At 36.7% G+C, this 14426-nt stretch overlaps 2 protein-coding genes across 2 annotated transcripts in view; one reads left to right on the top strand and one right to left on the bottom strand.

The window, feature by feature from the left end:
• Nucleotides 1–12252, top strand: part of tmtops2a (teleost multiple tissue opsin 2a) — a 59232-nt gene extending 46980 nt beyond the window's left edge. Inside the window, exons 2-4 of the mRNA XM_081380350.1 lie at nucleotides 2804–3129; nucleotides 4613–4846; nucleotides 11403–12252. Of these exons, the coding sequence (XP_081236476.1) occupies nucleotides 2804–3129; nucleotides 4613–4846; nucleotides 11403–11588 (746 nt within the window). The 3' untranslated portion in view covers nucleotides 11589–12252. The remainder of the gene's footprint in view (nucleotides 1–2803; nucleotides 3130–4612; nucleotides 4847–11402) is intronic.
• The window catches only part of st6gal2b (ST6 beta-galactosamide alpha-2,6-sialyltranferase 2b), a 34452-nt gene continuing 27788 nt past the window's right edge, over nucleotides 7763–14426 (bottom strand). The window contains exon 6 of the mRNA XM_081380351.1: nucleotides 7763–8218. Within this exon, the coding sequence (XP_081236477.1) occupies nucleotides 7971–8218 (248 nt within the window). The 3' untranslated portion in view covers nucleotides 7763–7970. The remainder of the gene's footprint in view (nucleotides 8219–14426) is intronic.

The following is a 14426-nucleotide window of genomic DNA, read 5'->3' as shown; positions in this document are numbered from 1 at the left end:
TCCTTTGGTGGATCTGGATATCCTAGGTATGACCAGAAGCCTCGAATTTAGTGATCTTAAAGAGCGCGATGGATTATAGGGCGATAGAAGATCCGTTAAATAAACTGGAGCTAAGCCGTTTAGGGCTTTATAAGTCAGTAGCAATACCTTGTAATTAATACGGAACTTTATAGGTAACCAATGTAGTGATGATAAAATTGGTGTTATATGGTCAAACTTTCTTGATCTAGTAAGAACTCTAGCGGCGGCATTTTGGACTAACTGTAGCTTGTTTATTGAGGATGCAGGACAACCAGCTAATAAAGCATTACAGTAATCTAGTCTCGAGGTCATGAATGCATGAACTAGCTTTTCTGCATCAGAAACAGATAGCATGTTACGTAATTTAGCAATATTTCTAAGGTGAAAAAAGGCTGTTTTTGTAACATATGAAATATGATTTTCAAAAGACAAGTTACAATCTAATATAACACCCAGGTCTTTTACTGTAGAGGATAAAGTAACAGGACACCCTACTATGTTAAAGTTGTATTGTAAGAGGTTTTGTGGGCGGTTTTTTGAACCGATAAGTATTACCTCTGTCTTATCTGGATTTAATAAAAGAAAATTGTGCGTCATCCAATCTTTTATATCTTTAACACACTCTGTCAATTTGGATAATTTAGCGTTTTCATCCGGCCGTGATGAAATATATAGTTGAGTGTCATCAGCATAACAATGGAAACTAATTCCATGTTTCCTTATAATATTTCCAAGTGGCAGCATATATATTGAGAATAATAGAGGGCCTAACACAGATCCTTGCGGCACTCCATAGTTTACTGGAGTTATGATCGATTTTTCTCCGTTTAAATAGACAAAATGGTAGCGGTCAGATAGGTATGATCTGAACCAGCTTAATGCTTGTCCTTGAACACCGGTATAGTTTTGTAGCCGATCTAAGAGTATTGTGTGATCTATAGTATCGAACGCAGCACTAAGATCAAGTAAAACTAGTATTGAGATACAGCCTTGGTCAGAAGCTAAGAGTAAATCATTTGTGATTTTAACGAGCGCAGTTTCAGTGCTATGATGCGGCCTGAACCCAGACTGAAACTTTTCATAGGTGTCATTTTCTTGCAAGAAAGAGCCCAGTTGGGCAGACACGCCCCCTAGGGGTGAAGGCACACTCCACCAGGTGTGTGGCTTCCTCCTGGGCTCTAGCACATGGCGCCTCGCTAACAGACAGTGAGATTCTACAATCTCAGAGTGGAGCCTGTGTCCTCCCGTGTACTCGCTTCTACTAGCCAGTAACTGGGACCTGCTCGGTGTCATCGCTTGCTTCGCCATTCCACTCCACTGACTGGATATGTGCGTTAGTTTACTCCAGCACTGTTGTTGTCGACACCAGAGTGCATGTCAGCGGCAGCCCTCGTGTCAGGCTAGGTGCCTCCGTGTGCATGGTTCCCCCGTTGGGCAACCCCAACATGTGTATTTCCATGGTAACTCTCTTTGAGCATTTGTCTTTGCCTAGGCAAGACCACCTTGCCACCCCTGGGGTTGAAACTTCCATGCTGCGGGCTGGACACCTCAGGTTTTTTCCATTTGCATCCCGTTCGGGTCGTATGTGTATTCTCTAAGACCTCCCTGTGTTGCATATTTCCACAGGGATATGCTTCCCAGTGTGCCTTGGTATTCCTGCGTTAAGCTTAGCCCTTCATCAGTGCTAGTCTCACGACAGGGAGCTCCTTCAGGGAACGAGGGTTACATACGTAACTGAGATGTTACGTAATCAGATGACTTTTTTTTGTAAAGTAATGCATTACTTTTAAATTTACAACAAAATATCTGAGTTACTTTTTTCAAATAAGTAACACAAGTTACTTTGTTTTCCCATTTACTGAATGACAGCTCTCCTGTCCCCATGTTGAGAGAAATCGGGAGTATGTTGCAGAGGTGTGCTGTCTAAACATGATGCTTATTGTAGTCATATGAACATGCATTTACTCATCTCACTTGCACAAAAACAGATTCAGTATTCCTTAAAATGAATAAAAACAGTGAAATGCAAACTCATAATATTATGCAAACCTGCAATAATTAAATGTTAAATTACACAAATATACTTTGTTTAATATAATATTATATGTTTAACCACTGTCTTTGCTGCTGATCCAATTCATCCATACTAATAAGCAAAAATGACATTAGATAAAAATCACATTTGTGTTTCCTTTTTTTTAGAAGAAAGAGTGTTGAACTTTCTTCTCCTGCCCAATTCTTCTGCAATCCAGAATGGTGTGCCATAATGTACAGGAGTTTGCATTTCATTCAGCCTGAGGCCTATTCATTTCATTTTTGAAATGAAAAATAATGTAATACATTACGTTCCTTAAAAAGTAACTAAGTTACTCTTTTAGGGAGTAACACAATTTTGTAATGCATTACTTTTAAAAGTCACTTTCCCCAACACTGCTCATCACTGTAATTTCTAAAGGAATATTCTCTCTAAAATTGCTTTGGAACAATATTTATTGATCATATACAATATTTAACATTCTTTATATTTTAGAAAGGGGGTCCCTCATGAGGCAGTCATCATATTTGTGATTTTGGCATTAGGAGGGAATAAATTAATGTCATTATAATAATTAATATAATATTACATGCTCTTGATCATACAGTATATCACATGATAGTTTTAAAGCCCGATGCTAAATAATAATAACAAATATGCAGTGTCTGAATAACCTCCTATTTAACTGTGGCTCTGTAGTTTAACTGTGAGCATACAGCCTAATTTCTCTTTTCATTTTTTTAACAGGGATTGTATCATTGATCTCTCTGGCAATCCTTTCGTATGATCGTTACAGCACTTTAACTGTTTACAACAAGAGAGCCCCAGACTACAGCAAACCCTTGTTGGCTGTCGGGGGTTCCTGGCTCTACTCACTGTTCTGGACGGTTCCCCCACTGCTGGGCTGGAGTAGCTATGGACTGGAAGGGGCAGGAACCAGCTGTTCGGTCACATGGACCGCCAACACCCCCCAGTCACATTCCTATATCATCTGCCTGTTCATTTTTTGTTTGGGACTCCCCGTGCTGGTCATGGTGTATTGTTACAGTCGGCTCCTCTGTGCTGTCAAACAGGTAAATTCCATCAAAACATATCAATTCAAAGTTAATATTACAATATAATTATGTGTGTAAAATTTCTACATAACAGGGTAAGGAGTTTAAAGATTTCACAACTCAAAACTGTTGCCTGCAGTGCTGTTTACAATCCTTTTTGGAACTAAACTATGTCTCTCTTAGCTTAAACTTGGTCAGTATCTCAGACTCCAGATAAAGTTTAAACCGCCTCAAATGATGTTTAAGTCCACACTCTCTACGCTATTTTTTTTTATTATTGTTTTATTTTTTTGATAAATCAGTGCTAAAAATAAAGTTTACAAAAGGGGGTTTTCACTGCAATGCCATAGAAGAACTATTTTTTTTTTTTGTTCCCTAAAAGAACCTTTAAGGGTGTTCACACTTGTAGTTCGGTTCGCTTGGTCCAGACCAAAAAACAAAACAAAAAACATTTAATCCTGGTTCGCTTAGCATTTGAACCTAAAGATACGGAACATAAAGTCATTGGGATATGTTCACATCCTGATTGGTCGGCTTTTATTATACGTATACTATTTCATGACGGAACTTACCGAACATCCAAAACAATGCAGTATGCTGGGCTAAATGCACTCATTGTATGTGCGTAGCCTATATATGATGGTATTTTAACTAGCTGAGAACTCTTGAAGAGCTTATAAAATGTGTAAAGTAGTCAGAACAGCGGCAGGAATCCCTCCGTCACAAACACAACAAGGATCTGCTGCAAGGAGATGCTGTTCTGATGCCTGAACCGAACTGAGATGGGCAACATTGCGACTATGACGAGAAAAAAACTGGTATGCTTGAGCATTCTGTCCTTTTTAGGGTCGCATCTTGTGACATAATGTCCCGCTTTTGGGTCGTTTACATGTCTTTGGTCCATGTTGCATTCATATTTAATTCGGACCGCACCAGAGTTCATATGGAAGTGGACCGAGACCCATCTTTTCAGGGGTCTTGGTCCGCTTGTTTGGTGCGCACCAGGGTTCGGTTCAACACTTATTCAAATGAACCACACTAACAGAGCACAGAGCACACTAATAACCTTTTGTATAACGGAAAGGTTCATTGAATGTTGAAGGTTCTTCATGGAACCATAAATGCCAATAAAGAACCTTTATTTTTAAGAATGTACTGTTCTAGATTCTAGCTTTTAAAAGTGAACATGAAACATTGTGCATTAACATAATAAAGAAGAACCTATAACAATTTGTTAAATGTGGTTCATTATATTTGGAATGCATTTTACTTTATCTTTTCATACACTCATAAATATGTGAAATTGCTGAAATCTTATAAATATCAATAAATTATGTTCATGAACCTGATGAGTCAGTGGTTCCTCTAAACCACAATGTAGGTTCATTCTATAGTGGATTGGAAATTCTTTCTTGAAGGATTTGCGTATCCTGAAGACTAGTTCTGAATCATCTGCTGGTGCAAACAAAAAATACAATCTAATTTACATGTTTTTCCTCAGGTAGGGCGTATCAGGAAGACAGCAGCAAGACGGAGAGAGTACCACATTTTATTTATGGTCATCACTACAGTGGTGTGCTACCTTTTGTGCTGGATGCCTTATGGGGTTGTTGCAATGATGGCTACGTTTGGACATCCAGGGATCATCACACCCATTGCGAGCGTGGTGCCGTCCCTCCTTGCCAAAAGCAGCACAGTCATCAACCCTCTTATTTACATCCTTATGAACAAACAGGTTAGACATTTCCAACTTTTTATTTAGCACTGAATCATAGGATATGTTTTCTTATATTTCTCAATATATATCATATATAACCACATGGGTGCTTAACCCTTGTGTGGTGTTCATATTTTTGTTACTCAGCCAGTGTTCGTGGGTCTGGTGGACCCGCTGCATTTTTGGGTTTTTAATTCAACACAATCAAAAATGTTATGTTAAAATACTCAACAGATGTTTACTTCATCCCAATTACAAGCAATATAAACAGCATATATGGTCAATATTTTCTCTTTACCTTTGTTAGATCACATTTAAGAATTGCAACCTCGTGTGGGAATGGCAGGAGTAGAAGCACAAAACTCACTCTTGCACTCTTTCACACTTACACACAATCTCTCTCTCACACGCACGCACACACACACACACTCATGCAGACACATACACACACCCACAACACAGACACAGACACACACACCCACACAGACACACATACACATACACACACACACACACACACACACACACTCACTTGGATATGTGGTGTACGGTCACTCTCCATAGGCATAATGGTTTTTCTAATGTACAAACTGTATAATCTATCCCCCTACACTAACCCTACCCCTAAACCTACCAATCACAGAAAACTTTTGCCATTTTTTGAATTTCAAAAAACACCATTTAGTATGTTTCAGTATGAGGACACAGATGTTGTCATAAACCATGTTTACGTTGTAATACCCATGTCATTATACACATTTGTGTCCTCATAAACCATATACAAGAACATACACACACTAACAGCAGGCCCTGACAGGAGGAGGACAGAGTAAAGGTACACAGGACCTACAATTTCCACACTTTTATTAGCCCCGGGTCCAGTGGACCCGAACATCCTGTGTGTAATATAAATGTGTAGGGGGGGTGTACAGTGTTTTCATTAAAAATGTGTTCTGATATATATTCCTCACAGAAAATGAGCCAAGGCCAATGAGTCTCAGTTTGAAAAAATAATTAATTTCATCATTTTTCTTTTGATAAAAAATGAAAACGGGTCCAACAGACCCGAACACCATACAAGGGTTAAATTAACATTCCTTCCATTAAATACACTGATTTCATTGTCTTTACTCAGTAAAAACTTACATCCACAACAATGAAGAACAAATTACCACCCAATAGAAGTAACAATGTCAAGTACTGGAATGATTGTAAGAAATTATAAATAATATTAAACCCTTGGTCGGCAACCTTTTAGTCATGAAGTGCCATTTTTACGTTTCTGGGTTAATCACTGTCTGTGCCACAACCCCCACCCCACAAACACATTTTAAATATTCATAATGGCTAACATAGAAATAGAACCTTAGAACAGAACCTTAAATATTCCTGAAGCAGTTTTTTCATAAAATTTGTTTTACATTTTTCAAAATCCTTTAGTTTGTTTGTTTTCAGGTTTAAATTAGACTTTGAAGAACAGATTTCCAAAAGGCCTATTTATACCAGGTCATGCATGTGTATTAAATTATCAGATGGCTATCCGTTTTGGTAAAACAGTTCCATTTACACCATTTACATCTGAATGTAGGTACAAGGTATTTTATCTTAATGAAATAAATACACCTCTCTTTTGCTTTCGTGCCAGTGATTAACCCTCGGTAAATAGATGCCATTCATTGCCGACCACTGCCCTATTAAAATGTGAGTTCTTTAGACAATAACAGCAGATAAGTATTGGTGCAGCTTAAAACAAAACTTTCTTTCTGTGAAAATACATTGCAGGTTTTTAAAATACATGTACCATTTTTTTTATTATATAGAGCAACAAGTAAAAAGGATAATAGAAATGATATGCATATGAGTCCAGCTTCTCAGAGAGGTCTGTCAGTAGTATTCATAGTAATTTATGAAATTTAAATTAAATTAATAAAAACATTTCTCAATTATCTACAGTAAAAATCCAATTATCTTGGCTCTATAATATAATAACAGCTTTAAAATTTTCATCTAATTGATGAGAAGTGCAAAAGATTTAATCACAATTTACCACAAAACAGAACGAAATCTGAGAAATCTCTTTCCACTAACCACATCAAACATTCAAATAAAAAAAGGTAATCATCCTTTACAATATGTGAGCAGCCTTAAAGGTGCACTGTGTAATTTTAGCGAAATCTAGTGGTGAGGTTGCGAATTGCAACCAACTGAAGTTACGGTGACTGACAGGAAAAAATGTTGTCATCTGAGACAGCTGAGAGTAGCTAGTTAAGCAATGAGGTTTCTTTACAAAATAAATTAAGAATTTAGGTTTACTTAATTATTCAGTAAATTGATATGTTATTGCGAATATTATTGTTACTTGTTCATCATTGTATCAGTGTTTTATTCGCTAACTTTAGCTAGCTTCTTTACATGAAGAACAACATTGTGATGAAACGCGTTTGTCCGTTTAGGGCTACTGTAGAAACATGTCGGTGCAAAATGGCTATTTTTATGTAAGGGGACCCGCGGTGTATATAGATAGAAATGGCTCATTCTAAGGTAATAAAAACATAACGGTTCATTAAGTAAGGTCTTTATACACCACTGAAAACATAGTTATGTATATGATATTGCATTTCTGTCAACAGATCCTCCTAAATATTACACACTGCACCTTTAAATGACAATGATAAAAAAAATCCCAACGTTTGGAAAATTTAAAACTTACGTTATTCAATCCTCTCTTCACACTTTTTTTCTTTGTTATAATTAGAACACAAACTAGAATTTGATTCCACTCATTAAATAGTGTAAGTGGATCCTTATATTTACAATCTCTGTGCTAATTTCAGTAGCTCGTCCAAGTAAATTGAGAATTTACTTTGAAACTCTCGTCTTGTCCTGCATCACAAACATGTTTTGTATTCACAGCATCTGTGAATAGAGGTCAGTTCTGAACATGTTGCCAGTCTTTTAGTATAAGGGCCATATGAGACGAAGCCTCTCATCTAGAATTCTGTGAAAGTGCGGTTTAATTATCCTCCTAATTATAATGTCTTGTCTCAGATTGTTATAAGAACTATATGTAAAACCCCTATTAGATGACAAAAGTCTGCGTTGGTTTAGATCAGATGGGTTTGTACTGTGATATGTCTTTAAATCACAGTGGACAGTTGATCTTACTGAATCCTGGCAGTGTGACCTTTCCCTTTTTCTTGAGGTCCTCCTCAAAAGATGTGCTCATACGCTTAACAAGCAGTTTCTCATAAAGCAGAGGGTGGTATGCCCCAAATGTGCAGGCTGCATCGTAATACTTCTCATGGTAATGGCACAGATTAGTTGTTCTCATAGAAGGAATATACTCATACACATGGACCTCCTCACAAAGGTTCATCATCAGGACGATACCTGTCACATAAACACACAGATACACATAAAGTTGATATATTCATTATAATAAATGGAATACAGTTAAACAGTATACAATCTGTAACTATATGAATTCAAACATTCTCATTCATATGACTTCTTATTTTTGTAAAATCTGCTCATTCCCCAGTGACGGTTATATTTAGGGTTTAATTATTAAAATAGTTTTTTATATTTATAAAAAAAAATCCACGTCATTTCAAACAAAATTAGCCAAATTTAAGTTTATTTGGGGTTAATTTCGAAACTGAAGTTGTAATTCTAATTAAAAGTGACACTGACACTGTTTAATACTGTAAATCTGCTTGCTTTAAAGAAATCTGTTGTATAAAATATTGTTGTATAAAATAATAAATGTGACTTGACTGGAGTGCTGAATTGCACAGCTGATGCAAACATATTCACATCGCTACAATCAGATGCTTTCTTAACTGCTGTTTTCTCTGCTGTCACTTTTGTTGTGTTATTTTGTTATTGAGAGGAAGGTGTGCAGCACATGTTTACATATTCACCTAAACGCTGCTCCTATAGCAGCGTCGGATGTTTGCTAATAGTATACTGCTGCAAAGGTATTTTGAACTATTTACCCCAAGCGAAGAATGAAAGGAACCAGAGAGAAAGATAGTCAATAAATAATGACTTGCATTTAAGTTTGTTCCTCACACAATCTTTTGTGTACTGTAACTGTAAACATACATCATATTCACCTTATTCCTACGCCCCATGACGCTTTGCATGAATTATGGGCGTAACTTCCGTTAAGCTGTAAACAATCAGTGAAAGGCTCGCTCTATGAACGCAATAATTCTTTTTTTTTTTTTTACTGGGTACAATGAGATGACATTATTCTACTCACCCTTCGAACCATCGAACATTAAAAGGACATTAAAAAGTGTAAAAGCATCAACAAGGTACTTTTAACACACCATGAATAACTTCCAAAGCGCGATTCTTTCCACAGCAATAATGGACGGGTTAAAAATCACTGTAGTAATATATATCTGTATTGTGTAACATACGTTGCCTTAATGAAAAATGTTCATTAACTGCCATTCATTAAATGTTCGTAGTGATTTCCGTCATTTAGACAGATAAATAAATTGTATTTACCTGCAAAAACAAACCTGGAAATAGACGTGAGGGTTTGAGGAGAAAAAAACGATAGAGTCTCCATGCATTCTAGTGAGTTATTAATGGAGAATATCATAAAATAAATCGTGAGAAAAGACCACAAATGTGCAGTATATGTTGTCCTTTTTCATACTTTTACACAATGCAGTGACTGAAAATAGCTCTTGCCATAGATATCCTTTTTATATCATGTCACGTTAAAATACCAAGTGTAACGTTATGACGTCATGATGTCGGAAAATAAAACATGAAGGAAAACTGACAGCTCATTCAGTCAAACTGGTGGATAAGCTTTATTTGTAGGGGCAACCTTATTATTTGAAATGATTCATTTCGGTCTTTTTTTAATGGAAGTATCCCAAACCGGAAGTGCCACCCATAATTCAAAACGCAGTTGAGTTAGCTCGTCAGGAAAGAGGTGGATATGATTTCAAAAGACTTCATAAGAAACTTGAAAACTCCAGACCGAAGTCATTGTAAGAAAAAAGAACCAGTACATTAACAGAAGAAAGAAAGTCATACATACTTGAAATGACATGATGGTGAGTAAATGAAAGAATCTACTCAAAGTCTATGTTAAATCTATGTTAGTACACGGTACACATTGTCAGCTGTATATACGGTGGTCTAATGTTGGCCAACTCTGTGAACTGTTGAATTTTTGTTTTACATCAAGACTCTGTCATCTGCCCGCAGGCTGTCAACATACACAGCTTGACAGCACCCTGCCAAGATCAGACACAGAGTTTTCTCACTACACACACGCACACATGCAGGGGACACACATCAAACACTTGGCAGTGTAACCACATACAATATGAAAGCCAATCAGGGGCTTGGATGCATGGGTCGAGACCACTCACCCAGCCAATCAGACAATGTGTATCATGAGATGAACAACAGGGCATCCACCCCTTGGGATAGCCAATCATCTTAGACCATTTGTTCAGTGTACACATCTATAGGTTGTCATGGTGACAAAGTGATCCAAGTGTATTGACTAGCATCAACCCTGCAACTATCATTTGAGAATCAGCAGGGTGTGCGATTTATGTTGTTTACTGTAGTTCAGGTCCTGCCAATGTGGACTGGATTGAATTTAAATAGCATCCCTAGGCATACTACAAAACCTGTGAAGAGACACACACATTGGTTTGAATGTAAACAGCTATTTCTACACATCTAACATCCGACATCTAATCAGAAATAAGAAACAAGTAATTATTGGGTTAATGACTCTAATTTTTGTTCTATATATTAATTAAATATTAAATTAAAATAATAATAATAATAATAATAATAAAATTATATAAAATGAATCTTCAAATTCTTGAAGAGACGACATCAAGTTGCTTGGCTTAATCTTTTATGAATACTTTTTAGAAAATAAATATTTTAACAAAAGTGCGCAAATCAACATGTATATATATATATTTTTTTTAAACAAGAAATTATATCACAGAAAAGACCCCTGCAGTGAGTCAATGTCAATAAGCTCTTAAAATATCAGATAATTTTGACCTTTTTATGACATGAGTTTAGTTCAGGTTGTAAAATGTCATGTGGGATGACCCTTTAAAAATGTAATAATATTCATGAATTAATAATCCATGATACTAAGAAATAATTCATGTAAAATTATGTCTTATAAAACCTCTGAAAAGAATGATTAATATATGTACACTTCCATGTATTACTTGTAAGATAAAGATTTTAGAGAATTTATTTTATTTATTTATTTTTTTAAACCATATGAAACCAACATTAAAATGAAGAGTACATTATAAAAAACTTGGCACATGTGTTTTAAACTTGATTTTTTAATTATTTGTCTGTTCCTTTATTGTGAACACTTACTATTAAGATAATCCCACTACAATTGGCCATAAAAAGAATGAAACAAAAAATTACATTTAATTTACAAAAATGTACTGAGAAGGTGCAATTCAAAGGATTTCACACAAATGTTTAATGGTTCTGCATCTTTTGTGTCTCTGAAAATATGAGTGGTAATTTATTGTGTTTTGTGCAGTTTTACAGGTGTTTCCTTATCCTGTTTCATTGCAAACACAGCTCTCTAGAGAATGGACAGTCCTCTTTGCCCTCAAAAACTACTGTCATCCAGCTCAACCGAAGGGCTTATAGCAACCCAGTGGCTGGCACCGAACCTCCTTCCATTGGTCTCCAAAATGATTGCAGCACCCCTGTCTCGGGCTGAACCAATACACAAACACACACACACACACACACACACACACACACACACACACACACACACAAATCACACCTTTATGTTCCAGCTCCACCCTACACAAAACACGACATCCATTTTTGAAAAAATTATGACAAAATCGTCTGTGTAGTGTTGTTGAGTGCCTACCAATCAAAAGCTGAAAATCAGAACTGTTGCAAAGTGATCTCTATAGCCGTCAAACTGTTGTCTGACCTAACACACCAACCAGTATTTGTATGTCATTTGTCAATATAAATGTTACAAAGAGCGAGAAAAGTGCAACCAGTTACTGGTGACTTGTTAAATTGGATGTGATGATCATGTGCTGGTGCATTACTTATAAATGTGCTTGGCCCTATGTTGTTTTTATGTTCCCAACCCATTTAAGGCCCGGTCTGAATAAAGCTGTAAATTTGGAGGAAACATCCTCAAAACTGGTAAAATCCTCCACCCATGACTACTTTGTATTCTATTTGTACCCTGATCCTAATCTTACCATTAGCTTCTGGAGATCAAGGATGTTGACAAGTGGATCATTAGTCACATCATTGCTTCAAAGTAGTCCAGTGACCCAAGACAGTATATCCAAACTTGGTCACTAGTGGTGATGTTGAAGGAATAGTTTAATAAAAGGAAAATCCTTCATTCCAAACTTGTATGTTTTTTTCTTCTCCTGCTGCTGAACATGGATTATTTAATGAATATCCGGTTGGGTGAATTCAGTACAATGGCAGTATAAGTAAAAATAAAAGTCCATGTGGCTCACTGATCATTTACCAAGTGGTCTATCTGACCATTTTTGGTGAAAAACTCCTCAATATTTAAAGGAACACTCCGACTTTTTGGGACTTTAGCTTATTCACAGTATCCCCCAGAGTTAGATAAGTCCATACATACCTTTTTCATTTCTGTGCGTTCTGTAAGTGTTATTTGACGCACCCACCGCTAGCCTAGCTTAGCACAAAGACTGGATGTAAATGGATAAGGTAGCATACTAATCCCAATAAGTGACAAAATAATGCAAACATTTTCCTATTTACATGTTGTGATCTGTATAGTCACAGCGTGTACAAATAACAAGGCTATATGAGACAGAGACCATTTTTAATCGTATAAATACTGGGAACTATATTCTCACTAGGCGTAGGAGCACAGCTACTTGGGCGGAGTGGCTACTTGGGCGGAGTGATTAGCGCAGCACAAGAGACGCCCTGTGGTGAGGAGCAGAGAGTTCGCTCAGAGTTGGAGTAATAGAGTCAGCAATTACTAGATAGTAAATTTATAGTTTACAATCATGGGTGTTCGCTGTATCTTGTCTTACAGCTTCCAAAGTTTGTAACTCCTCGTCTGTGTATTCTGGCTCAAAACTATATGGTTCTGGATCTTGGTTTGATACCCAGTAAAATTCCTCTGACAATTCCTCAAAGTCAGCCATGATCATGAGTCACGTTCGCTACTAGCTAGTTAGTCACTTTTGTTTGGTTACGGAACCATCAACAGGGCGTCTCGTGTGCTGCGCTAATCACTCCGCCCAAGTAGCCACTCCGCCCAAGTAGCTGTGCTCCTACGCCTAGTGAGAATATAGTTCCCAGTATTTATACGATTAAAAATGGTCTCTGTCTCATATAGCCTTGTTATTTGTACACGCTGTGACTATACAGATCACAACATGTAAATAGGAAAATGTTTGCATTATTTTGTCACTTATTGGGATTAGTATGCTACTTTATCCATTTACATCCAGTCTTTGTGCTAAGCTAGGCTAGCGGTGGGTGCGTCAAATAACACTTACAGAACGCACAGAAATGAAAAAGGTATGTATGGACTTATCTAACTCTGGGGGATACTGTGAATAAGCTAAAGTCCCAAAAAGTCGGAGTGTTCCTTTAAGCAGCTGTACAGTAAAATCATGGCAGACACCACTGTCCTTCTTTGCACCATCCTGCACATCACCCTCCAGTCCAGAGGGAGGCAATGTACTGTAACGGTATTGAATTCACCCAAACAAATATTCTCAATCGAAAGGCTGCATTCTATGCTGCATTCAAGTCCAATTTCAGACATGAACCTGCAAACTTCCCTAAGTACTTCCCCTCGGGGGAATCCCCAACGCCATTTTGAAGTGTGTTCAACTTCATCAAGTGGACAAGGGAAGTTTATTTGGCTAGACCCTTGACCCCCTCGATTTTGACACAGGGAGCGAGTCTACTAAAAAAATGGACTTAAAGGCAGCCCTAGTAAGGCTGCATATCTGGGCTTCCACGTAATCAAGACCTCTGGAAGGCAGCCTTCGTTTTGCGTCCTTTATTCAGATTTTTTAAAGGATGCATCAAGTATATTCTACCATCACCCATAATCCTTTATGCAAAAACAAGTTGGCACTGAGCTTGTGAAATATCACTATGTAACGTAAGAAAAAAAAAAGCTTTTTGATTTAAAAGCATTGTTTACTTTTGTTTTGTTGTAAAAGAATCACATAATGCTAAATTTTGTTCCCCGAAGAAGAAAGAAAGTCATATGGTTTTGGAATGACATGAGGGGGGAGTAAATGATGACAATATTCCTTTACGTCCAAGCTCTAATGGTATGTTAAAGGTACAATCCAATACTCCCATACACAAAAGAAATATATTAGAAATATATTTTCAAAATATATTTTTGGAATATATGCAAATATTTGAAATTGGCCCAATAAATATATTTTCATATATGTTTACATATATATGTTTTAACTTTTGCAAATTGTTTCATTTGAAATATATTTTGAAATTTAAAAAGTTAACATTTTCACAAACAAACAGCACATTTTCAATTTATTTTTTA

This window comes from Scardinius erythrophthalmus, assembly GCF_964197995.2.
Source record: "Scardinius erythrophthalmus genome assembly, chromosome: 12".
NCBI classification, from domain to species: domain Eukaryota; kingdom Metazoa; phylum Chordata; class Actinopteri; order Cypriniformes; family Leuciscidae; genus Scardinius; species Scardinius erythrophthalmus.
The sequence above is the reverse complement of the archived record's forward strand: the minus strand, read 5'-3'. Positions and strand labels throughout refer to the sequence as shown.